The following is a 25,388-nucleotide window of genomic DNA, read 5'->3' on the forward strand; positions in this document are numbered from 1 at the left end:
AGCCATGGGCTGAAAACTGTCCCTCAGACCATGTGGTGGGCCAGACTAATTTTTTTTTTTGGGGGGGGGGGAAATGAACGAATTCCTATGCCCCACAAATAACCCAGAGATGCATTTTAAATAAAAGCACACTTTCTACTCATGTAAAAACACCAGGCAGGCCCCACAAATAACCCAGAGATGCATTTTAAATAAAAGGACACATTCTACTCATGTAAAAAAGCACTGATTCCTGGACTGTCCATGGGCTGGATTGAAAAGGCGATTGGGCCCCATCTGGCCCACAGGCCTTAGATTGCCTACCCCTGCTTTTGGTGATGTTGACTTCCTTTCTTTTCCTTTATAAATGAGACAGAAGATACTTTTATTCCACTTTCAACACAGGAATCTCTGTGGAGAGGCTACTTGAATTGACAATACCTAACTTATTGCATGTGCACTATGTACTATGTATGGAATTTAATAAGAATGGACCACTGGACAAGTTAATGTAGTTGTGTGTTCTTGTCTTTATTTAAATGAGAAACAATAAAAATCATTGGGGAGACTTCAGAAAGAGGTATTGTCTACAGCAGAGAATTGTGCTGAATTAAGTGAGAGGTCTGCATATTAATTCGATGTCTAGCTGATTGGAAATGCAAGACCTTCAGCAATGTGAGAGAAATGCTGTCGCTCACTCAAAGGGGCCGGATGATACACAAACGTTCCTGCGGGTGGGGTCGGAATATTTCACAAATCCAGAAGGTTTACAAAATCCAGAAAAAAGAGCCCACAATGTGGAGCCCAGAACACACAGGGATGCCAGCTGGGATGCCAACAGATTGCTAATAATAAACAGGTGCCTTACCAGACCCACCCAGCTGTTTTCCAACTTATCGGGTTGCTCCAATCACTCCAGTTGTTCCCGAGGAAATAATTTTTCTGATGCACTTTAGCAATATAGGTTGTTGCTGGCATGAGGCTGCCTACGGTGATTTTAAGTTGCATGTCCATTGTCATGCGTTTGCGTTCCTTTGAAGGAAAACCCCCCCAGAAGCAAACAGGTTTACATTATGTGGTCCTTCCCACACCGCAGGAAAACACTGGGAGGAGGTTCTTCTGGTGAGTGGAATTCTTCTCTTTCCCAACTTTCTATGGAAGGAGATCATTTTGGGATATGATAGAAAATTGATTTTGGACTCTTATGTAGCAATGCACAAGGGAATAAATTTCAGAGAACTGTTTCAAGACAAGCTGCAATGGAAGCTCTGTAGATGAAATCAAAGGGCTCAAGACCAAATGGCGGAAGGATCGCCTTCCCTCCCTCCTGAGCCTGGCCATTTCCCACCTGAGGGGGTGGGGGCAGCCACAGCCAGGGGCCCAGGGCTGGGCACATTCCTCCATCCAGACAAGGAAGAAAAGATGCAATTCAGCCTAGCCAAGGAACTAGGAGTGTGTGGAACAGTAATGGGGCAGTGAAAGAGGCCTGGAGGGCTGCATCTGCCACCCCTCCCCTAGGTTCTGTAATCCAAAGGAAAGCAATGGCTTGGGGCTGGCAGCCCTGATCTCAAGCCAGTCTACTCTGAGAAGTCTTGTATCCCCCTCCAGGCACCTGAAGAAGGGGGCTCTCCATTACAAAGGTTTCTGCCACAATAAACCTACCACCCTTTAAGGTGGTGACTTTGCATAATGTACTAAGATGGATGCAGGAGGGGCTAAGGAAGGTCTCTGAGCATTGATTGGTGCTAATCATGAAAACAAACCCACCCTTCCCACCCCACTTGTATGCTGCTCCTCTTGTCTTGTTCTTCAGAGCAGCCCCCAGGAATGCGCAAGGAGAGTCTGCCAGACCAAAGGATCCCTTACCAATGTCATCAGGGTCCACACTCTTCTTCCAGATCTCTTTCCCTTTGGCCTCCACTGAGAAAAGATACATGAAGCGATACACTTCTTTAGTCTGAAGGGCGCAAGTACACTTGGGGGTCCCATTCTGGCCTCTCTTGTTCTTAGGAGAACACTCCAATGAGTTCCTGGAACAATGGTAAGACTTAAAAGATGTTTTCAAAGTAGACAACACTCAGATTATTTCTGCCACAGCCTCGATTTGGGAAAGCTCAGCCCAAGTGAGAGAGGGGCTTTGCAATGCTTCCAGCTGCACCATGCTGTGGATTCCCCAGACCCCCAGGGAAAGTTGCAAGTGTGCAAGACGAGATAAATCTGTGCACCTTGGAAGTTCTCCAACCACAAGTGGTCCAGTGAAAAGTGTAATGAGAAACCCTTTGGATCCTGCGTTTCTTATTCTGCTTTTGGAAAACTCACAGTGGTAAGTTGTGAGGAGGGTACCACCATCCCCAGAATCACCCAACAGAGGAAAGAGGAGATCTGGTGGCAGTTCTCTCGTTTCACAGTATGACCTACATTCGGCCACTGAATTGATCAATCGTTTCAACACGCAGGAGGAACTTCTTGGGGCAGTCGGTAGAGGCGTCCACTTCCCAGGAACAACCCACTTCGGAGTCATAGTCTGTGAAGCAACTTGGCTGGATGTCCTTTGAGGATGCGGCTAGAAAGAAACAAGAGTTTGTTTGAGTGCCAGACTGACACCAACTATTGTGCATCATCTCCAGATTTTCAGAGGAAAGCAGTGTAGGAATGTTTTACTCAATGAAACTTACATATTCAGAGGAGGCCTACCCTGAAAGGGCCTCTGCAAAGCCACACTTTGGCCCTCCGTGACTCCACTGCAGAAAGGGATAGAATCTCTGCTCTACTCCTGTTTTGTCAGGGCAGAGCTGTAATTACAGGGGAGCTAGCCAGATTTTTTGCCCTGAGTGAAGCCTCCAAATGGGTGCCATTGAGGCTCAACCTGTGTGTGTGTGATTGTGTGTGTGTGTGTGTGTGTGTGTTCGTGTGTGTCTCTGTGTGTGTCTGTGTGTCAAGCTGTGTCTTTGACAAGGGTGAAATAAAGCCTAGATCTGACTCTGCCCCAGGGGGACCTTTTGTTTATATATATTTTGTTTATAAAAAATATTCCTGGGGTAGAGAACGCATTGTGTCTGAGTCTGGAAAGCTAACTCTGCCTCTGCCTTAGAAAAAAGACCTTCCAAGGACAAGCCTTAAATTTCTATGCTGACTGCTGCTTGTTTTTTCTCCTCCAGGTGCATTGGGTTGCTCACCTCAACGTTTATAATGCTCTCCTAAAAACATGAAACTAGCCCTGACACTTGATCAGGCCAAGTATCCTGCTCTCTCAGATGCGCCAGTGGGAAGCTTGCAAGCGGTATTCAGACACAAGAGACTCTCCACCTACTGTGGTTTCTTGAAAATGGGATCTGGAAGGGTTTCCATGTTTGATTAGAGGCAGAGTATGGCCATCATGGTGGTAGCCACTGACGGTCCTGTGAAATTGGATTAAAGTCATCAAATTTGTTGGCCATCATTGCCTCCTGTGGGAGCAAGTTCCACATTTTAACTCTGTGCTGGATGAAGAAGTTCTTCCTTTTTTATCTGTTCTGAATCTTCCAACATTAAGCATCACTAGATGTCCTTGACTTTTAGCATTATGAGAGAGAGGAGGAGACTTTTCTCTATCCAGTTTCACTCCCCATGCTGAAACTCGTTGCGAAATGCCTCAGTGCCCCTCGGTTCATTTCCTTGACTGCTTCCTTGAGCCACTTCCTATGCAACGCAGCTGTGCTCCAGATTGTGCCATGACATCTCCAGCTCAGCTTACTCAGCCCTCCGGAAATGAAACAACCACAGGACTAGCATGCCCCCCCCCAGGAGGGAAGGCGCAGCGTCTGTCTCCCAAAGGTGAGGGGCCCTTCCCACCTGCCCAGCTGCTCTCCTGTACTGACTCTGGGATCTTGATCTCGCTCTGCTGCATCCCCTGAAATCTCAGGGCGGACCAAGTGGACTCCTTCAAGATGGAACTGAACAAAGCTCTGGTAACAAGGATCCGTTTTAGGGTGCTTTCTACTTGGAGTTGTCGCACATTGAAATGTTAGGAGCTCGCTGCCCTGGGAATTTTATTGAAGCAGGGGAAAGAAGCACAGCACGGAATAAATAAAACCCTTTCTCCTTCATGCTCACCTAAGTGTGGATCTCCAAATTCTCCCCCATAATTACCCGAGCGCTCCCCCCCTTGCTCTTGCTCCGTACCATAGGAGCCAACTCTAAGGGGCAGAGGGCCGCCCTCCCCCAGGTTGATGGGTATTGCCATTCAAATGGTGTGGGTGCACCAGATCATGTGATCAATTATGTGGGGTGGGGCTTCCCCCCGCCATATTTTATTCAAGTTGGCAACCCTGCTCCCTACCATGGGGGTGGCCAGGCTTTATGTTGGGGGGGGGCAGAACCTCAGTTACTTTTTATTGATTTACTTGATTTAGGGGGGCAGCTGCCCTCCTTTTGCTATACCCATGCTACCAACTGGTCTTTCTCCAAGAAGGCAATCCACTCAACCCGGGAAACAGGTGGCGTATATGCCACCCCTTTCCCCACACTCTTGGAAATCTCTCTCTCTTCTTCCATCCCCTGAAATCTGAGGGCAGACCAAGTCGACTCCCTCAACATAGAAGCAGCCATGAGGAAGGACCACTCCGGCTCCTGTCCCCATAGTGGCCAACCAGATGCCCCAGAGGGTAGAAGCTCACAGACAGGACCTGGGCACAGCAAGAGCCCCCACTGCCATTTCCAGTAAGTGGCATTACTCAGAGGCATTTACTGCCTCTGACACTGGAGGGAAAACGGTCAACGTGGCTAGTAGCCACTGACAGCCCTCTCCTCCTCCTCCTCTTTCTTCATGAATTTGTCTCATCCTGTCTAAGTTGTCCAAGTTAGATGTCATCACTTGTGGAAGTGAGTACCATAATGTTTTAAGTGTGTGGGGAAGACCTTGCTTTGTCTCCCAAAATCTAGCTTCCTTGGACGCCCCCAATGAGTTCGCCTGTGAAGGAGGGAGGGGAAAGAACAACATCTGCCCAATGTACCGGAAAAATTATACTGTTGCACTACTAAAGAGAAGTAGGAAGGATCTCCTGACACAAACAGTGGGGAGACAGACGGAGCACCCATGAACTCAAGAAAATTCATAGAATTAGAACTGTAGGGTTGCTGCTAGTGACATCACCTACCCCCTTTGTCTGCAGTGCAGGAATGACAGCTAAAGTCCTGCCAGTCCATGTAGATAATGTGGATAATGCAACTTAAGACCCCAAGTCATTGCCCCCCCCCCCCGCACACCCAATGACTATGGCTGGACGTATGCTGATGGTGATGAGAGGAATGCAGACCGCTTTTGGAGGGGGGAAGAAATGGGGTCAAATGGTGGGTTTCTGGCTTATTGCAGAGTTTCAAAACCCCCAACAATACCAGAAAAGCAGGCCTCCTGGAAACCTGACCCAAGCAGCCTCAGCCCATTTCAGGCAGCTGAAACCCTTTCCATATGGCTTTCCGGTTCTCTTTGCTTTGCTTGTTTGTTTGCTTGTCAGTTTGTTTGCTATTTAGATGTGTTATAAGAATTTTGAGGTCATATATATATATATAATAATTGTTCATAAAACATGTACATGAATGTACAGAAACATGTCTGAAGCAGCATAGGAAGACAGGTCTGACTGACACCATTTTGACTCTCTCTCTCTGACCAGGTGTTCCTCTGCAAGGAAGAAGGGGGGTGGGGGGAACCTTCTCATTGTCTCAGGAATTAAAGTGATAATCCCTGGCATCCTGATACCTGGGTGCCAGACAAAAGGGTGTGATTAACTTGGCTGGGAAACAGGGAAATGTAAATATCTCTCTTTTTTGTTGATTAGGTTTTGGGGGCAGGGGGCAGGGTCCAGACTGCTCAGATTACTGCCACCAGACCTCCCCTTTCATGATGTACCTATGATGAATCTAGGGAGAGGGGTCTTGGGCTACACCCCTTCTGTGACATATGGATGATGCTTCTGGGGGGTGGGCTGAAACCAATTTCAAATTTCTTTTTAAGGGCAAGACACCTTTGTTTGGGGTTCCTTCCTTGTTCTCCTGCGTGAGAGGAAGGACCCTGTTGCAACAGTTTTTTATTCTTTAATAAACTGTACTTTGCTTTTCACAGCCTTAGTTTGGTCTCTGTCATTCTACGGCCAGCGGCAACATCGTGCCTGCTTGCCTGGATCCTTGGGCTCTTCCTGGGTCAGGATCCATTTCTCTGGGTTCATAGGAACCAGCTTAAATTTTACTTCAGATGTATAGCACCTCTGAATGCGGACAGAGCTGGTTTTAAACTTAGGAACCTTTTATTTCAGATCAATAGGCAGTGCAACTCCCAATAGAATATAACAGCCATGGGGCGAGTTTCTAGAGCTTTTTGAGAGATGGAGGAGTGAGGGATGGTGTTTTTCTGATCAAATCCCCTTCATGCACAAGTCACCCTCTTTCTCTCCCAGCCACCTTAGGCGAGAAAGCCGATGGTCCTCTGCTAAGTTGCTCCTACAATTTAGAGACTCCCCCTTTGTTTGACTGCATTTTCCTCAAACAAGCAATTCTTTTTTTAAAAAAATATATTTTTATTAATTTTCCAATTAAAACCAATTATATCACATTCGTTATTTCAAATTATACACATATATATCAATCAAACCGAATATTATGCCAAATCATCTAAAAAATTTTTTTGGGTTCCCATGCTTCAAGAAATTGGGGATTCCTCGCAACCGTCCACTGCCGTCTTTTTTCTAAAGTTCAAATCGTCTCTCCAAGTTCATAATAATCCGAATCTTTCCCTTACAGTCACATAGATGTTTTCCACTTTCAACCGATTGTTTCCCAGCTGCTGAGATAAATATCAAACAAGGTTTCACAAATGTTCTTTCTCCTGTGTGGGTTAATCAGTCCAGCCTCCCCATAAATCTTCTTGGTCTGGAGCTCCCTGTTGCGTCAACACGAAGCAGCGCCATCTTAAAAAAACTCAAAACACTTTCGTTTTCTCTCATAACCGGGTAGATTAACGATCTTTATAAAATTTACAGCTTTTCCAGGCAGAAGACCCAAACATCAAACCATAGACTCTTGGTAAATTAATGGATCTCCTTGCCCTATAGCTGAACTTAGCTTCAGGTCGCTGCTCCAATTCAAAGTGCGTCACAGCTCATAAATCCTCCAAACGCGTTCAGGCACTCCTTCCGTCCAACTAGAGGGGGGCTTTTCTCGTCGGCAACTCCACATCTTTAAAAAATATGCTCAGTAACAACAGTTTATAAAGTTCAACTCACACAGTCTTTTGCTTCTCTTTCACTCCAAACAAACCAGGACATCGCGTCTGGGAAGGTACGAAGTAACTCATATGAAGAAAAATAAAAAAAACTCACTTCCCTTATCGCTCCGTCCCCATCAATCCTTCTTTCAGATGAAATACAGCCTTTGACTCCTCTCCCTCAGCAGCATAAATTTCTCAGCAGTAAACAGCGCTTCTTCCCCTCCTTCTGAAGTATGTCCATAGATTTAAGCCTAATGATCTTCTTTAACCATGGAAATCCCCGCCATGCAGATTAGCGTCCGGGAGTCCTGGCCCTCATAAGTGCTCAGCCCAAGCTCCCCCCACTCCAAAAACAGTCGGAGTGGGTCTGGGGGCATCGCGGGCCAGCGGCCCCTCTCCGTAACCCCCGGAGAGGGTAGGGGGTTGCCATTTACTCCCCTAGCAACCGCCAAATTCCTTACGAAGGTCAGAGAGATGGAAAACAGGTCCGCCATTCCTGCCGGCGGAAACCGGAACCCCTCCTCAAACAAGCAATTCAATGCTTCCGGAGCCTGGATAGCAAAACTGGGCTACATTGCAGTGCTCTCTCTCTCACACATTCACTCACCAATACAAGTGCATCGAAGCTTCATTTTCTCAGCCACAACGCCACCTAACAACAACAACAACAACAACAACAACAACAACAACAATTTTATGGTTGCCCCAGCCACTTGTGAGTGGCTTCTAACAATTATAAAAGCATAATAAAACATCAAACGTTAAAAACTTCCCTATACGGGTCAGCCATCTAAAATTACCATAGTTCTTTATTTCCTTGACACCTGATGGTGTTCCACAGGGGGGGTGCCACTACCGAGAAGGCCCTCTGCCTGGTTCCTGGTAACCCAGGAGTGCCGGCTTAGCCCCACAACCATGGGTGCCATGCAACATGCATGGCCCTGGTGCCACAATTTGTGGGTGCCTGGCCCCTTCATGGGGAATTTTGCGGGTGCTCAGGCACCCAGAGCCCTGGGGACAGGGAGTCGGCACCTACCGGTATGTTGTATCTTCACTTCTCACAGTGAGGGAACTGCCAGAAGACCCTCAGAGCTGAATGATGGGGGTGGAGACGCTCCTTCAGGTAAACTGGGCCGAGGCCGTTTAGGGCTTTAAAGGTCAGCACCAACCAACACTTTGAATTGTGCTCGGAAACGTACCGGGCACCATATGTGTATTATGGCTGGGCAGTATTTGCATCAGTTGGGCGGTTTTTAAAAAAATACAGTACAGGGAAAATAAGCCTGAGTCCTGACTTTGCAGTGACTTTTCCTTTAAGGGTGGAACTGTGACCATTCAGAGTTATACTGAAATGTGTCTGAAAAGTGACTGAGCCCACCCCATGTCCTTCTGGGGCGGGCAGCACTATCTCTCCCCCTCTCCCCCCCCCAATAAAACACCTAAATGAACCAGGACGCTCCTTCTACAGACAATGAGCGTCCCCCTCTGTCATTTGTTATATTGAGGCCTTGCACTGCTCCCAGCTAGAAACGTCAATCCGGGCTGTCACATCGCTCATTGGCTAAGAGCTCCTACAGGGCGTGGCCATTATGTCGGAAGCTCTTGTCTCCCGCGGATTCTTTTCTCAGCCAGCGGCTCCTGTTCTTCGGCTCCCGTCCTCCGCTAGGTGAGCGGCAGCGAGAGGAACAGGCGCGCTCGCCTACCCGCTTCCCTGTTCATTTCTCCCCGAGTGGTTGCATTCTGCCCACGCTAAGAGGCTTCTTTCCGGGTCATCCTCAGTCAAGGTTGGCAGCGTCTCACGCGCGGGATTCACGCGTGTTCGCGCTCGTCAGGAAGGCAAAGTGCCTTGCGGGGGGCGGGTTCTGGGAAAGGCGGCGGCGCCCCCTCCCTGACAGGGGCCGACACACCGGAAAGTGGGCAGCTGCAGCAGCAGCAACAACCCCAGGCGTGGCGGGGCAGAATGCCAGGACAATCTTACTCGGCTACGAGTGATCGCCAAAAAGATGAAGAAGTTGCAAGGCTGGAAGGCCCCCCCCCAATCCGACATTTGCAGAGGAGCCCCCACTAAGCCGTTAGCAAAGGAGACCCAAAATACATTTTAAAAAACTTATTTAAAAGCAACCCCATAAAAGTGAACGTAGCAATTGTTTCGTGTCAAGGAAGCTGTAATCTCAAAGGGAGGGGGTGTGATGGGGTTTGTGATTTATTTTGCTCTTGTTTTTATGGCGTATTTTATATTTTTATCTTGCCTGAGATCTACAGAGTAAGGGCAGTATACAAATTTGAAAAATAAAAAAGCCATTCACAGTGAGCTTGTTGGGGAGCCTGCTGGATGAGACCAAAAGGATCCCCAGGAGGAGGGAGAGGAAGAGGGGGGCAGGAGTGCTGTTCACAGCCCTGTTATCTAGCTGTTTTTCTCCATCCTGCAGCCCTAAACTTGGCCCTGGCCATGGCCACTCAGATGAATGATGCTCACCACCAGTTTCTGCAGGCTTTCCTAACTCTTGGCTTTGTGGAGAGGCCCGAAGCTGCAAAGCTGCACCAGTTGTACTGCCAGCTGCACAAGGGTGAGTGGGGGGGGGAATGACTCCACTGGCAGAGATTCATAGAGGGTTGGGTAGCAGATTAGTCCTCAGGAGGGGAAAAGTAGGCAGGAAGGGTCGTGTGTGTAAGTAAAAGCTGTGCTAAGTAATCTTGAGACTCAGCCCCTCTCCCCACGTTTGATCCTTTTCTGCTCTTTGACAAGCTGAGCAGAGAAGGTGGTGGTGGCATTATGGCATTCCCCTCCACCATCACGCTCTCCTGTGTGCTCTTAAGCAGCCCCATCTTTCCGTTCCATCTTCTGCTGAGTTCAGCGCAAAAAGTCAGCTGTGTATGCGATGCTCAGGTGTAGAGCACAGGCTGTGGGTGTGGCTGGGTGTAATTTGTCAACGAAAGGATCCACAACCTTTCTTCCTTTCCAGGGCTCCAGGGGCTTCTTTCACCTGGATCAGTGCCCGCTTCAGAACTGAGTCAGGAGAGGGAGCCTGAAGGGGACCCTCCCTCCATCTGTGTGTGTAATGAAGAGCCTCTCAGGGCCTGGCAGTGCCCCCTTTCCACCCTCTCCTGTGTCTCCAAGAGTTAGCAGCCACAGGTGTTTGGGTGGGCGGGTGGGGGGGGGCGTTTTGTTTCTTTAAAAGCAAGTAAAAGCAAGAGCAGCTGAACCCTAGAGAGATGGTAGTTTAAAAAAGTGATTTTTAAAAAAAGTGATTTTGAATTACTGTACATTTGGGGAGGAGTTAGTACCCAAACCTCACTATACACACCTCAGATTCATATATCCAAAGCGCCAAAGTTTGCCCACTTCCTTGCTTCCTTCCTTGTTTGTGCTTTGCTGGTCAGCGACAGCCATTTTCAGCCACAAACGAGGGAGGGTGGGGGAGAAGGATAGGAAAAACCAGTTTTTCCTTTGCTGGTCGGCTGCAGCCATTTCAGGAAGAAAACATGGATGGGGTGGGGAGGGAGATTGGACAAAAACGGGTTAGAAATGTTCCCATAGAAATCAGTGGCTGCCATCACCACCTCCCACTGTAAGAAAGGAGCCGCTTCTTCTCCAGGAACTCCTCCTCCACCTAGCAGGCGGGGGCAACACGCTTTGGCGCGTTCCTCGTCCTTCTCCCTCCCCCACCTCTGCCTCACCTGGCGGGTTCCCTCGCTCCCTCCCCCTGCCGTTTCTGCAGAGGCTTAGGATCACTCTCTTCCCGAGGAGGCTTGGGAGGGAAGCTGCACACCCGCCAGCCATATGTTTGACGGGCCCAGCTGGCGGGCGTGCAGAGAATGGGGAGTCCGCCAGCAAAGCCGCGCAGCTCCCCCACTCGCTGGGGCGTCCCTGAGAGGCCAGCGCCCTGGTGCAATGAACCACTAAGCCGTATGGGAAAGACGGCCCTGGCTGCGTGCTGCTCTGCACATTTTGCTCACCAACCCAGTGAAGGGGAGGAGTGGCACTTTGGGAATTGAACACAATTCATTTCGAGCAGCAGGGCACCAAACTAATGCGCTGGGCAAGGGCCCTTTCTCATTCTAGGGCTTAGCCAGGGACAAGAGTGGGTGCTGCTGCTGCCGCTGGGTGCAACAGACTGGTGTGGGTTTAAGGTCCTATGCGGCATGATGGATGGTGAGCTGGGAGCCAGCAGGCTCTGAGGTCCGTGGAGGACTGCTGCCCCCTTGTGTCCAAGAGTCACTGCAAGGCCATCTGGGAGCTCTTTGAGAAGCATTTAAGATAAGGGGGTCAGCTGAGGAAGACAGACTCCGCCTCCATGTAGGTGTAGTATGGCAGGGACCCCAAATCACTCAGACCCCCAGCAATGGAGGAGCCAAAATTTCGTATTGTACAGTTCAAGCCACACCTCTTAATCGGCAGGTAACTAATCTTTTGCTTCAATCTGCAGAGGGCCCAATCCGCACGCAGCCTCCTGTGCCCATCAAATCCTGGCTGCACCCTGTGGCTCAGCGTAAGCCAGCAGCAAGAGCCTGAGAGCTGGCAGGAATCTGCACTCAATACATTTAAAAGCTTATGCAGATTTATGCAAATGTGCTTCAACATTCAGGTTCTGTACTGTACTTGAATGTTTCTAGCCACTTCCTTTCTTATGAAGCTTCCATTCGCCTGCGTAGCTTCTCATCTTCTCAGAAGCCATTCATTCTACAGGTACCTGTGAGATGCAGGTGAACCATGATGGCAGAATGGTCCATCTGGGCTGCCCACAGCCACACAGCCATCTCTTTGCCAGCTGGGAGCAGCAGCCTCAGCCTCTATTGGGGGTGGTGTCCATAGCAGGTCCTTCCCCATGCAAACTCCAAGCTTCTCTCCCCCTTTTGGAAATGCTGTCCTGCCTATGTCACACCTTGAGTGGAATAAGTGCAATAAAGCTGGATCATATGGATAAAAAACTTTAATGCTAGAATGGTATTGTCTCAGTCACTTGGCGATACTTCCTGGCATCCCCATCACCAAAAGCGGTCCCGGAGCATCCCTTTATTCAGCCTTCTTCCCCTCCTCTTCTCTGATCTCTGGCAGAGGGCACAGGAAGTCATACCACCACACAGAGACCTTGTTGCTTGCTATGGCTATATGAAGCTAGACCTCCTTATCTGTATAGAAGCAGCAACAAAAGAAAGTCAAGCAGACTGTTCTCTGCAAAAGCAAGGCAGTGCCTGAGCAAAAGCTGGCCACTTGCTAGATTCAGAGCCTGTCAGCAGGCAGAGCTGAAACACTTGACAGGCAGGTGTGGATTCCATTGCAGGTGACTGTCCAGTAACTTGAGCCCAAGAGCAGCTGGTGCTCCAGCCCCCAGCCCAATCTCGGTCAAGAAAGCACCCATCTCCCTGAAGGCCCCATTCATGTAAGAAGTGCCAAAAGCAGCCTCTTGAGTCCAGCAACTTGTCCTCAGAGTTTCCACACAGACACCGGCCTATAATCAGGAAGGTGCCTCTCCTTGCTGGCCTTTGGCTTAGTCCTCTGTTGATAGTAAGGACCCTTCCCTACCTGGCTTAAAGGGGCCTTTTGTCCCTCCTTGAATTCCCTCTCCCATGCAGCATCCTCCTTCGACTGCTGTCCCATAGCTCCACCTCCCTAAACCCCCAGATCCTCTATGCCAGGCATCCCCAAACTGCGGCCCTCCAGATGTTTTGGCCTACAACTTCCATGATCCCTAGCTAACAGGACCAGTGGTCGGGGAAGATGGGAATTATAGTCCAAAACATCTGGAGGGGAGGGCCGAAGTTTGGGGGTGCCTGCTCTATGCAGTTGGTGCTGCTTTCCTTTTTGCAGCATAGTGGATCTCTGGATTGAGGGAGGATTACACCTGGAGGAGGTCACTGCTTGGTTGAGGCGGAATTAAGGAGGTACAAGGGGCCTCAGGGGTATGAAAGGCCTTTGTCCCTGGCCAATTCTTCCCTCAAGCATCCATCGGAAGCCACCTGTTGCATGTCCATGTCTGCCCCGCAGGGTGCACTTGGCCAGGCCGGGTCTCTTACCTCCTGAGCCCCCCAGCCAGGGTGAAAGAGGACCCTGCTCACCCCAGTGGCTGCTGCAGGGCTGTTCTGGACAATGCTGAGCAAGGGTTTGTAGGGGGACTGCCCGTCTAGGCGGCTGCCAGCGCTGCCACTCTTGCCCTGGGTGGCTGTGCCTCCCTGGAGAGCTGAGCTGAAGGAGCGGTAGCCAGCCAGGAGGGAGGCCCCTGGGCAGGGGACAGACTTTCCTGGCCCATGCTGGGAGGGGCTGCCTGGCCTCGCCTCTCGCTCTGCAGCTGCCATACAGGAGGAAAAGCAAAGTGAGTCTGAGCCTTCTGGGAAGATACCCTGGAAAGCAGGGTGCAGGTTGCTGGTCACAGGTGAAAAGCAAGGCCCTGCGTCATGACTGAATGGCTGGATTTGGTCCCTGAAAGGAGAAAACTCCTGCTCCTCCTCCTCACAGACCTGGCTGAAACACTTGTAGCCCGAGGGCTGGGGGGCGGATGTGCTGAGGGGCAGTTCCAGGGCAGCACTGCTTGGCTGGGAGGAAGCCACTGTCTCTGTGCTGGTGTTGTGATAGACAGGTTCAGAAGAGGTCTCCAAAACAGCCCTGTGCTTGTTCAGCGGTGCATCTTGAGAAAAGGAAAAAGCACTCTGCATGTGCCCCAGAGCCTGGTCCTTGAGAAGGGGGTGCTCGTCCAGGATACCTGTGCCTCCACTGCTCAAGTCCCCACTGAGAAGGTCTCTGAAGAGCTTGGCCACAGCGTCTTCATGAGGGACCTGGCAGTCTTCCTCTTTCCGAGTTTCTGGCTTGGCAGATGCAATGCAGCTGTGAATATGCACAGGGTGCTCAAGGCCCATGTTTCCAAATGGTGCCACCGCTGCTGTCACACCAGCGGCTACTTTGCTCTTGGCGGGGTTTGGGATCTGGTCCCACCATCCCTTCTTCACCCTGCAAAGCAAGAAAGCGCCACTCGTCAGTCCTTCCCGGCCCTCAGAAGGGGAAAGGCAGGGCTCTGCAAGGGCTGCCTCCCCTCCGAACATCAGGAAGCAATCTTCCCCCTCCCGAGGTGACTAGCAGCCAAATGCATGTGAGAGAGCTGAGGAAGATTGTTTGGCTGGAAGGAGGATGAGGAGAAGACTCAGAAGGGACAGGGGCCGCTTTCCTCCTCCTTTCCTGTCAGGGTTGCAGGAAAATGCCTCTGCCACCAAGGCCTGCAACCTTCAAGCAGAAGTGACCATGGACAGTATTTATTTGTTTTGCTGTGGGCAAAGGGCAGCCCTGGAGAGAACTACTTGCAAAGCACCCAAGACGTACCTGGAGACGCAGAAGAAGCTGAAGGTAGCCAGGGCCATGATGAACACACACAGCAATGGGATGAAAATCCAGAGGAAGGAGCCAGAGCTTGGCTCAATGTCTGGAAGGCAAGCAGCATTTTGGTTATCTGGGCGGACAATTCACCCTGATACCAGCGGGAGGCAGGGGGTGGCTGGGTGGCTAGCTAGCTGGCAGACAGGCACCCACCCACCCACCCACCTGGAAAGGGGGCACAAGATCAGGCTAAACGGCCAGAAGCCTCAGTTGACAAAGGAGCCCAACTCACACAGCTGGAAAGAATTTCAGGGGATTTGCAGTATTTCTCCTTAGGGTTTTTCTTTGCCTATTACCTTGTAGGGATGTGGTGAGGTTTATTTGTTGGTTTTAGCTTGTCTCTCTATATGTTAGGGGAATTGAAGCCTTCCAAGTCCTTCTTTTGGCAAAGCAGTTTCCCAAATTGGGATGTGGGGATGGGCACCAACATGCACATTTAATGCCTCATGTGTTTGGTTTCTCCTGCACATGCTAATCTAACCTTTAACCCCCTCCTGCAGTTTCAAGCTGGTTTCCCTTCAGCCAGACTTACCTTGGGCTGGGGAAAGAGGTCCTTGGGTCACCCAGCACCACCAAAGTAAGGGGCAGACAGGATTTGTACTGCTTATTAGTCATGTAGCACCATCACCGCACACAGAGCAAGAGAAGCAAGAAGGTAGGTCTCTGTCCCAGGTAGTCTATCATCTCACCTTTGACCAAGGAAAAGACAACAGGCAAGGAGAAGAAAAGAGAGGAGAGCAGAGGAGGGGGAGGAAGCACAAATACAGCTACAAGCAGTATACCGTGAAGTTATATGCAGAGAAAAACCAGCAGATCCTGAGCTTGAGGCAGGAAGAGGGAGCATTGGTGGTAGCGGGGCCTGATGTGCTGTGGCACCACACTGAACCTGCTAACTTCACCCAGGGGTCTGCAGCACAAGCCTACCCAGGGCAAGCAATCGATGTCACTGTGGAATCTAGAAGGTCTTTCCAGTTATTTGTCTCTAGCCAGCCAAATTGCGACTGCCCCCTCCCTCTCTACCTGTGTTGTGCCACTGATTGCTTAGTGCATTTTCATGCAAAGCATTGTGCCACCTTCTACTAAAACAAGTCTTCCAAATGATTAGTAGCATGTGCCTTAGTCTTCAGAAAGAGGTACTTGTCTACAGAAGAAAATTGTGATGAAATAAGTGAGAGGCCTGCATATTAATTTGATGTCTAGCTGAGTGGAAATGCACGACCTCAGCAATGTGAGAGAAATGCTGTCACTCACTCAAAGGGGCTGGATGGTGCCCAAACATTCCTGCGGGTGGGGTGAGAGAATTTCACAAATCCAGAAGGTTTACAGAATCCAGAAAAGAGAGAGCCCACAATGTGGAGCCCAGAACACGCAGGGATGCCAACTGAGATGCCAACAGATTGTTAATACCCGTGTTTCCCCTTTTTTAAGACACCGTCTTATAACTTTTTTTCCTCAAAAAAACACAAGGTGTCTTATTTTCAGGGGATGTCTTAATTTTTTATTAGGTTTTTATTACAGTCCGGTACCTTACTGGCTCTGGGTGCTGCCATCCACCCCATCGCTAACATGGGAGCCGAGGGGCACGAAATCGAGGCGGGAGAGCGGGGGGGGGGGGGAGAGAGAGATGAGAGAGACGCGAAGCAGGTCGTCTGAAAGATGCCTGTGTACGCCCTGTCCCGTGAGGGGGAAACGAGACCCGTGTCCACACCTTGTCCACACCACCGAAACACGCATTCATAAGGGGCGGCAGCTCGAGGAGCTAAACTTCCTTTCCCGCTTGAGCGCGCACGGAGGCGGGCGAGGGTGCGCGCATGGACCCCCTTTGGGATTCCTCTGCGCCCTTAAACTCAGGAGGTCGAGTAGCCAGCCAGCCAGCCCCCCTGCGCGCTACATCTCTGAGGAAACACACTTTTTTTACACTGATACACTGAAGTCCCGCGGAGTTACCCCAGGAGGAGGCGCCGGCGGTGGCACCCTGACTCCAGAGGGAACGGGGCGAGTTCATCGTGGCCCACCCGACGAGCACCCCCGTGGGTTTTTTTGGGCAAAGCAGCGGCGGCGGCGGTGCCTGAGGCACAGCTAGCAGCGCCGTAGCTGCGCTCCCTGAGGCACTCCCGCCTCCCCACCCCGGGCCGTTTCCATTAGCGGGCGGAGCAAGGTGGGTGTTCCCTCGCTTGCTCCTCGCCCCCCTTCTCCCTCCAGGCATCGGTGAGGCCGCCTGTCAATCAGCTGCCAACTCGCCCGCGGAAGGGGCCAGCAGTGCTCCCTCCGCCGTCCATCGCGTGGGCCTTGGCCCAAGCAGCCCACGACGTTCTGGTGGCACAGAAGGGGCCAGCAGTGCTCCCGCCACCGTCTGTCGCCCCGGTGGCGCGGAAGGGCCTGCAGGCCTCCCGCCGCCGCTCTGCCTCGGCGCGGAATGGGCCAGCAGCGCTCCCGTCGCCATCCGTCGCCCCGGCGGCGTGGAAGGGCCCACAGGACTCCCACCGCCGCTCAGCTTTGGGCCATGCAGCCCACTACGCTCCGGCAGCACGGAAGGGGCTAGCAGGCCTCCCGACACCAAGGGGTTTCCCCATCCAGGCGCTCCGCCGGAGTGGAAAAAAGTCCTGGGAAGGGGGGGGGGAGTCCTCCTAGCGCGGCTTGCCTGGCGACGCGCTCAATTCATGCACCCCACTCCCACCTGGTCTCAAGCCTCTCTGAGGCTCTAAAGGAAAGCAACAAGGTATGCCTTATTTTCGGGGTATGTCTTAAATTTCGCAAATACTTAAAACTCCTGCCATGGCTTACTTTATGACTACGTCTTAAAAAAGGGGAAACACGGTAATAAACAGGTGCCTTGCGCAGCCCCCGCCTTAAGCACTTACCATTTTTCCATGTGTACTCAGCACTCCAATCACTCCAGGTGTCCCCGAACAAAGCAATTCTCTGCCGCACTTTTGCAACATAGGTGGCTCCTGGCATGAGGTTATCGTCGAAGATTTTATGATGAAAGCCTTGCGTAATGTGTTCGTGTATCTTTGGGGGGGGGGAGAGACAGAAGCAAACAGGTTTACATTATGTGGCCCTTCCCACACGTGCACAGGAAAACACTGGGGGGGGGGATGTTATTCTGGTGAGCTGAATTCTTCCCTTTCCCAACTTTCTATGGAGGAAGATCATTTTGGGATGCGGTAGAAAGGTTTTGGACTCATGTGATAATGTGATTATGTGATAATGAGCAAGGGAATAAATTTCAGAGAACTGTTTCAAGAAAAGCTGCAGTGGAAGCTCTGTAGATGAAATCAAAGGGCTCGAGACCAAATGGCGGAAGGATCTCTTTCCCTCCCTCCTGAGTCTGGCAATTTCTCACCTGAGGGGTGGGCGGACAGCCACAGCCAGGGGCCCAGGGCTGGGCTCATTCCTCCACCCAGGCAAGCAAGCAAGAGATGCAATTCAGCCCAGCCAAAGCACTAGGAGTGTGTGGAACAGGACTGAGGTGGCGGAGGCCTGGCCTGGCCAGAGTCCCAGGGGCCAGGTGAGAGAGGCCTGGAGGGCTGCACCTGCCTCCCTTCCCCTAGGTTCTGTGATCCAAAGCCTTGGGGCTGGCGGAGGCCCTGACCTCAAGCCAGTCATAAAAGGCAGCCCACTGCTCTTGTGTGCCCCACTGGCGAGGGACATATAATCATTTGCCAAATATAGCTAAAGCCTTTTTGGCCTGCAGTTTGTTGGATCTACAGAGCTGCCCAAGGAAAGCATTAAGGAAGGGCAGGAAGCAGGCCCGTCTTGCCCATTGGGTCTACTGGGGCGATGCGCCAGGGCGCTGAGGGGCGCCCCAGCAAGTGTGGGAGCTGCGCGGCAGTCTCCCTTTTCCCTCCTGTATGCCCACCAGCTGCGCCGCTCAGGGGAGAGCAGGGAGGTAAGCGAGGCGGAGCAGGCACTAGGACCCTGTTCCGCCCTGCAGCGCCAGGGTCACCCCTCATTCCGGCGCTGCGTTTCATTGGTAGAGGCAGGGAAGGCTCCGGACTGCAGGAGGGCTCCGCTAGGGGGGGCGGGGGGAGGAGGAGAGCCGACCTCCTTCCCATCCTTGGGATCCTGAGCAAGCCCAGGGCTTCAGGCTGCCCACCGCCTGCCCTTCCTCATTGCGGCCAGGGCACAGCAGGTGATCCCTCCCGGAGGTGAGTTCCCGTCCCTGCACTCTGACTCAGAGCCGGGAGCTGCGCCGGCCGGAGGGAAAGGGGGGGGGGCGCCGCAGAAAGTTTTGCACCACGGTGCTGGATACCCTTAAGACGGCCCTGGCAGGAAGATGCCATGTCAACTGGCATGGGGCAGGGGCATTATGAGGCTTTCAGGGGTCCCAACACCTCAACCTCTGCTCAGGACATAGAAGGTCCCCGCCACAGTGTATGTGATTGTTTTAGTATTTTTTTAATTTTAGAATTAATGGCATTTTTAAACATGGAAGAGCTTGCTACCTTGGGTTCCCTTTAGGAGGAAGGGTTGGATATAAATGTAATTAATTAATTAACAACAATAAATTTGTAGCACTATTCCTGGTGGTCGTACAGAGAGGAGCATGCTGGGAAAGTGTGCCTACCTTGTCTGTCTGGTTTATAGGCCAATAGGCAACTTCATAGACTGTTTCTGGATTTTCATGAAGAAGGTTCCCTTCTTTATAGTCATCTGCCCAGGTGAAGATGTACGAGTCATCCGTCCTCTTAACAGTCAGGTTGACAAGCGGACGGGGTTTTACTGCGTTTGGGAAGAAATCAACAAAGAGAAAGATGTGGGGAGGCAAAAGAGGTTGGGGAGAGTGGCTGCTCCCCACACAGAGGATCCAATATGGGCCTCTGGTTTGGAAGGTGGGGAAGGTCAAAGCATCAGGTCCTTCTCCCTGGAAGGACAGACACACACTGCCCCCTCCTTCTCTTAATTCCTTCTCTCTGCTGCTTCACACCATACAGTCTCATGGCAATGTTGTGTCACACAGGATGTTTTCAGTGCTAGAAACCGATATATAAGCTAGGTGCCAAATGGCTCCTTAAACCAGGGTTACAGTCACGAAAACAGAATGTCTAGTTGGCATTTGGGTGCCAAGCAGCTTGGTCCCTAAAAGTTGTTCTGATCATGCAGATAAAATATGACAGATACAGTTCTAAAGGGTGTGCTGTTAAGTGTGTAAAAACAGGCAAGATCCAAGGCTCCCCAGGCATGCACCTCCAGATGGGGGAGACGACAGGCGCCATCCTGGCTCCTGGGCATAGTCACTTGGTCACAAGTGGCCAATAGCCAAGGGCAAAATGCACCTGGTGCCTGACAAATTTCGAATGCTCAATGTTTAGTTCTTATGTTACTGTGTAGGAAAGCACCCTGTGGCTTTGATGTGGCTATAGAGAAACAGACGGCCAGCAGGTGTGGGCAAGTAGCAGGCTGTGTCCATTCCAGGTGACCCCCAACATGCATACAGAGGCAAGCCCCTCAATCCATTGGGGTTTTCCAGAGTTGCCACATATTGTCCTGCTTTCTTGAATTCTGGGGCCTCTCCTAAGTTCTTCAACCAGTTCCCAGGAGTGGCTTTTGCTCTTCTTGGCAGCCATTTTTTCTCTCCCCATCAACCACTCTAATTTCTTCCAAACTGGAGTATCCTGCCACCATTCAAGGTGGTGACTTTGCCTAATGGACTAAGCTGGATGCAGGAGGGGCTAAGGAAGGTCTCTGAGCATTGGTTGGTGCTAATCATGAAGACAAAGCCTCCCTTCCCACCCCACTTGTATGCTGCTCCTCTTGTCTTGTTCTTCAGAGCAGCCCCCAGGAATGCGCAAGGAGGGTCTGCCAGACCAAAGGATCCCTTACCAATGTCATCAGGGTCCACACTCTTCTTCCAGATCTCCTTCTCGGCCTCCAGTATGAAATGATACTTGTAGGTCCGCAGTACTTCAGACCGAATGCTGCAAGTACACTTGGGGGTCACATCCAGGCCTCTCTTGTTCTTAGGAGAACAAACCCACGATGGCCTGGAACAATGGTAAGACTTAAAAGGTGTTTTCAAAGTAGACGATGCTCAATTCATTTCTACCACAGCCTTGGTTTGGGAAAGCTCAGCCCAGGTGAGAGAGGGGTGTTGCAAGCGTGCAAAAGGGGATAAATCTGTGCACCTTGAAAGCTCTCCAACAACAAATGATCCAATGAAAAGTATAATGAGAAACCTTTTGGATCCTGAATTTCTTATTCTCGGTTTGGAAAACTCACAGTGACTGCAACTCAACTCCGAAAGACATTTTGTAAAGAACCCTCATCCATTTTCTGGAAAAGGTTTGGGCTGGCTACTCCTCCCGGGGTGTCTCAGAGAAGGCAAAGCCACCACAGATGCATTATTCTGCAGCCCTGATATCAGGAGCCACCAGGCCTGGCAGTCCACGCCCTCAGACTACAGTCCCCAGGATGGCGAGGCCTTTATATTTAGCTGCCATATATCAAGGGTCTCCTTCTCTGTAAGAGAAGCACTGTGGCACAAGTTATGCTGGGCGAGGCTCAACAACGTTAATGTCACTTCTTTTAACTTCTCTCACTTTTTATATTATTATTACCTTACCCTGGTAAGCTTTCAGGAGGAAAGAGGAGATCTGGGGGCAGTCCTCACATTTCACAGCATGACCTACCCTGGGCCATAAAGTGCATGAGTCGTTGCAACACGCAGGAGGAACTCCTTGGGGCAGTCGGTGGAGGCGTCCACTTCCCAGTGACAAACCACTTCGGATTCATAGTCTGTGAGGCAACTTGGCTGGATGTCCTTTGAAGACACGGCTAGGAAGAAACAGAAGAGTTTGCTTGAGTGCCAGACTGACACCAACCGTTGTGCAGTTTTCAGAGGAAGGGGGTGTAGGAATGTTTTCCTGAACGAAAGTTACTTATTCAGAGGAAGAGTCCAGCACAGGCCTACCCAGAAGGGGCCTCTGCAAAGCCCCACTCCAGCTCTCCAAGGTGCCATTGTGTGTAAGTCTGGAAAAGCCTTAGAAAAAGACCTTCCAAGCCTTAAATTCTCCTTGCTGACTGCTGCTTCTTTTTCCTCCTCCAAGTGCTTTGGGTTGCTCACCTCACCGTTTATAATGCTCTCCTAAGAACATGAAACTAGCCCTGCCGCTGGATCAGGCCAAAGGGGCCCGTCTAGTCGAGCATCCTGTTCTCTCAATGAATGATCAGGTGCCCCAGTGGGAAGCCTGCAAGTGGGATTCAAGCGCAGGAGACTCCTCACCTCCTGTGGTTTCCTGCAACTGAGATTTGGAAGTGTTTCCATTTCTGTTCTGAATCTTCCAACATTAAGCATCACTAGGTGTCCTTGACTTTTAGCATTATGAGAGAAAAGAAAACTTCCATATCCACTTTCACTATACCCTGCATAATTATTAAATTTTCTATCCTGACACCTCTTTCTCTCCTCCTTATCTGCTGCTGCGTACCTGTCTAAAATTTCTAGCAGGGTTGGTCTACTTTTCCACCACCCAACCACTCCTCTGCTTCTCACAGTGCAATCTTGGGCATGTCTACTCAGAAACAATTCCCACCGAGTTCTGTAGCAACTTGAAGACTGAAAGGTCTATTATTTCAAAGCCAACTGCTGCCCTTCGGGGAGTCTCTTTAGGCCAACAAGAAACTATTTCTTCTTCCTGCAACAGACTAAATGGCTCCCTCTGCCGGAACTTGCTGCGACATGCTCAGGCAGGATTGCAGCTTGCGAGATGGCATCTTTGCCTCAGTCTGCTTCCTTGCACCGCTTCTCCTGCTCCTGGCGCCCCAACAGCAACATGGCCCCATTGACCTCTCTGCTCCAGGCTGAGCTAGGACATCTCCAGTTCAGCTTGCACAATCCTCCAGATGTTTATTTTCTTATCGAACACGGACAGAGCAGCTTCACCTCCAGTTTCAGTTCCTCAAAAACAGCAGAGGGACCAAACTTCCCTTTTCATCTTCAGCAGAAAAGCCACAAAGAAATGAAGCAGACTAGATGCTCCCCAGGAGGTGAGGGGAGATGGGTGGCATCCGTCCCCCAAGGGAGAGGGAGCCACTCCCTGCCAACCCAACCACTCTCCTACACTGACTCGGGAAACTCTCTCGCTCCCCATCCCGTGAAATCTCAGGGCAGACCAAGTCGACTCCCTCAACATGGAAGCAGCCATGAGGAAGGACCACTCTGCCTCCTGTCCTCATAGCGGCCGGCCAACAAGGTGGCTGAAAGAGAAGATGCTCGCAAACAGGAGCAACTCCCCCCACTGCTGTTTCCAGTAAGTGACATTACTCAGAGGTATTTACTGCCTCTGATACTGGATGGAAAACAATCATCGTTGCTACGGTAGTAGCCCTTGGGAGACCTCTCCTCCACCTCTACTGTGGATTTGTCTCATCCTGTCTAAGTTGCCCAAGTGAGAAGCCATCACTGCCTCTTGTGGAAGTGAGTCTTATAATGTTTTAAATATGTGGGGAAGACCTTGTTTTTGTCTTCCAACATCCTTGGACGTCCCCAATAAGTTCGCTGAAAGAGTTTGCTGACCCCTGGTGTAGATAATATGGGCTGACCCCCGAGTTGCACCCCCCCCCCCCGCCTGCGGCTGGACACTTACTGATGATGACAGGAGGAACCTAGCCTGTTTATGGAGACAGGAGGATAAATGGGGTATGTGTAGTGGGTGCCTGGCTTATTGTAGAGATTCAAAAGCTGCAACGACCATCCTAAGGGTATGGTAGTAAAACACAGGGGAACCCAGCCAGACCCAGCAAAACGTCTTAAACACTTCCTCACCAACCCACAATACCAGGAATTGGAACCAGAAATGGTCTTAATCCCCCCCCCCCCAAAAAAAGAGAGAATATTGTACAGTATTCAACTTGGCACGCCTGCTTCGTGGAAACCTGACCCAAGCAAGCAACCCGCCCAAGCCTTGAAAAGCTTCCAGGAGGCTGAACCTCGGCAGGAGGGTCCCCGCCGCCCCTGCTGCCCTTCGGGGAGCCTCTGGGTGCGCAACAGCTACGGCCGGGGGACCCTCACTCTCTGCTCGGCTGGCCGCGCCCGGACTCTCCCTGTTGCTGCCGCCGAGGGAAGCGGCTTTCCTCCGCGGAGACTTACTGTGCCAAAGCGAGCAGACGAGGAAGACGGAGAGGAGGAGGCAGGGCTTCCTCCGGGGGCCCCCGAAGCCCGTCCCGCCGTCGGCCATCCGGAGAGTCGGGAACAAAGTGCGCCGGGCCCTGCCGGGAAGTGGCACCGTCGAGCGGCCCGCTTCCCTCCTTCTGCCAGTGCCAGCCCGGCCGCCAGGCAAAGCGGAGCCAAGCAAAGCGGAGCTCAGGAGACACCCGTCCGCCAGCCCCGCTTGGCTTGGCCTGGCTGCCCGGAGTCCAGGAGCCCCTGCCGCTGCTGCCTGCTTGGGCGACGGGCTACTCCGCTCGGTGGGTGGGGAGGAAGAAAGGGCAAATTCGGCCAGCGCCCGCCTCGTCCCGCCTCCCCCGGGGTTCCAGCCAGCGCTCGTGCCCGAAGCGAAAGGGAATCCCGGAGGGGAGAGGGCACGGGAGGGGAGGGCAGAGACCCGGACGGCGACGGGGAGCCCTTCGAGACTCGCCTGCTCCAGCCCCCCCTCGGCCACGCACCCTCCGCTGCCACGGCTGCTGTCCGGGAAGCGCTGGTCCTCCTCCTGGGGCGTGGATTTGCATGCCGAGCCCGGCCCCTTCCCGCCTTTGCCGGGAGTTCCCAGCCAGCCAGGAAGTTGGGCTCGCACCAAACTCGGCTACACAACAGACTGCGATCGGTGTCTCCTGAACATGTGCAGAGTGGGCGCGCCGCGGGACGACCACGCCAGCCCCGTGGGGTGTGGGTGTCTGTGTGCGCGCGTGTTTGTGTGTGGGTGCGCAGCCAAGTCAGTTCGGGCTCTGGAGTCGTGGCGCTGCAACCCTTTTGGTCTGTTTCAGCTTCAGCTGGGCTCGTCTACTCTACTCTTAATTATTTTTCCTCCAAGGGCAGGTGAAAGTTGACCAGGTAGATCATTGGGAGGGGAGAGCAGGGGTCTATGGGGCCCAGGAAGGGTGCTAAGAAGGAAGAGGTAGGTTTTTTGGAAGTAGAAAGGTAAAGGTAAAGGTAGCATAACTGGTGCTTGCATCAAGGTTTCCACATGCACCTCCTCTTCCCACTGAACAGTACTGTCACTGGGATGCACTTACTCACTGACAAGTTAGTCAGTGTGCTGGAGTGGGTCTCCCTTATTTAGACCTTTTCTGTATTGCCTAATTATAGATAGGCAGCCACACTACCTTATACTAAGTCAGACCATTGTCTACACTGATTGGCAATCGCTCCCCAGGCTTTCAGGTAGGGTGTGTCTCTCAGGCCTAGCTAGAGATGCTGGGGATAAAAAATGGAATGGCAGAAAAAAAATATTTGAGTACGCTGAGATGGCAAGTCTAATGGGGAAAGTTTGGAATCATGGCAACCTAAAATTTAACACAGAATGGGACAAATACAGACAATGCATAAAATATCATTGTAAACATCTGAAATCTGAAATGACTCCTGCACGGTGACATAACTTACGGATATATTGGATAAATATAAATTAGATGTTATTCAATAAGCAGTTAATATAGAATTGTAGAGGACCCACATTCAGGTGGAGGGAAGCCTTGTTACTTTACTATATCTTTGATGGAGAGTGATAATTGGGATTAATAAAGATTAAATGCAAAAAAGAGAGGGTTTTTTTTTTAAAAAATGCTGGGGACGGAACCTGGAACCTTCTGCATATGTACAAAGCAGACACCACTGAGATGCAATGACCCTTCCCTGACTATATATAA

At 51.3% G+C, this 25,388-nt stretch overlaps 3 protein-coding genes across 5 annotated transcripts in view; 1 reads left to right on the top strand and 2 right to left on the bottom strand.

The window, feature by feature from the left end:
- Window positions 1-25,388, top strand: part of NSMCE1 (NSE1 component of SMC5/6 complex) — a 155,852-nt gene that overhangs the window by 3,788 nt on the left and 126,676 nt on the right. Inside the window, exons 1-2 of one of the 2 annotated variants that reach the window (XM_088656821.1) lie at window positions 8,845-9,003; window positions 9,649-9,786. In XM_088656821.1, coding sequence (XP_088512947.1) covers window positions 9,669-9,786 — 118 coding nt within the window. In that variant the 5' untranslated portion in view covers window positions 8,845-9,003; window positions 9,649-9,668. Of the gene's footprint in view, window positions 1-8,844; window positions 9,004-9,648; window positions 9,787-25,388 lie in introns of those variants that run through there. The other variant, XM_088656818.1, reaches the window with a different exon arrangement.
- LOC132593203 (uncharacterized) overlaps window positions 548-25,388 on the bottom strand; it is a 37,614-nt gene continuing 12,773 nt past the window's right edge. Inside the window, exons 5-7 of one of the 2 annotated variants that reach the window (XM_088656816.1) lie at window positions 2,398-2,542; window positions 1,846-2,009; window positions 548-1,011 (exon numbers count right to left, since the gene is read on the bottom strand). In XM_088656816.1, coding sequence (XP_088512942.1) covers window positions 977-1,011; window positions 1,846-2,009; window positions 2,398-2,542 — 344 coding nt within the window. In that variant the 3' untranslated portion in view covers window positions 548-976. Of the gene's footprint in view, window positions 1,012-1,440; window positions 2,010-2,397; window positions 2,543-25,388 lie in introns of those variants that run through there. The other variant, XM_088656815.1, reaches the window with a different exon arrangement.
- On the bottom strand, window positions 12,133-25,275 carry LOC132593191 (uncharacterized). Its single transcript, XM_060282769.2, has 7 exons — window positions 23,674-25,275; window positions 21,215-21,359; window positions 20,409-20,569; window positions 19,153-19,307; window positions 17,444-17,594; window positions 14,529-14,628; window positions 12,133-14,162 (listed from the first exon to the last, which is right to left on the bottom strand). The coding sequence occupies exons 1-7, from the start codon at window positions 23,759-23,761 to the stop codon at window positions 13,115-13,117; spliced, it is 1,848 nt and encodes a 615-aa protein (XP_060138752.2). The 5' UTR covers window positions 23,762-25,275; the 3' UTR covers window positions 12,133-13,114.

Source organism: Zootoca vivipara, chromosome 13 (assembly GCF_965207765.1).
Source record: "Zootoca vivipara chromosome 13, rZooViv2.hap1.1, whole genome shotgun sequence".
In the NCBI taxonomy this organism is placed as follows: Eukaryota; Metazoa; Chordata; class Lepidosauria; order Squamata; family Lacertidae; genus Zootoca; species Zootoca vivipara.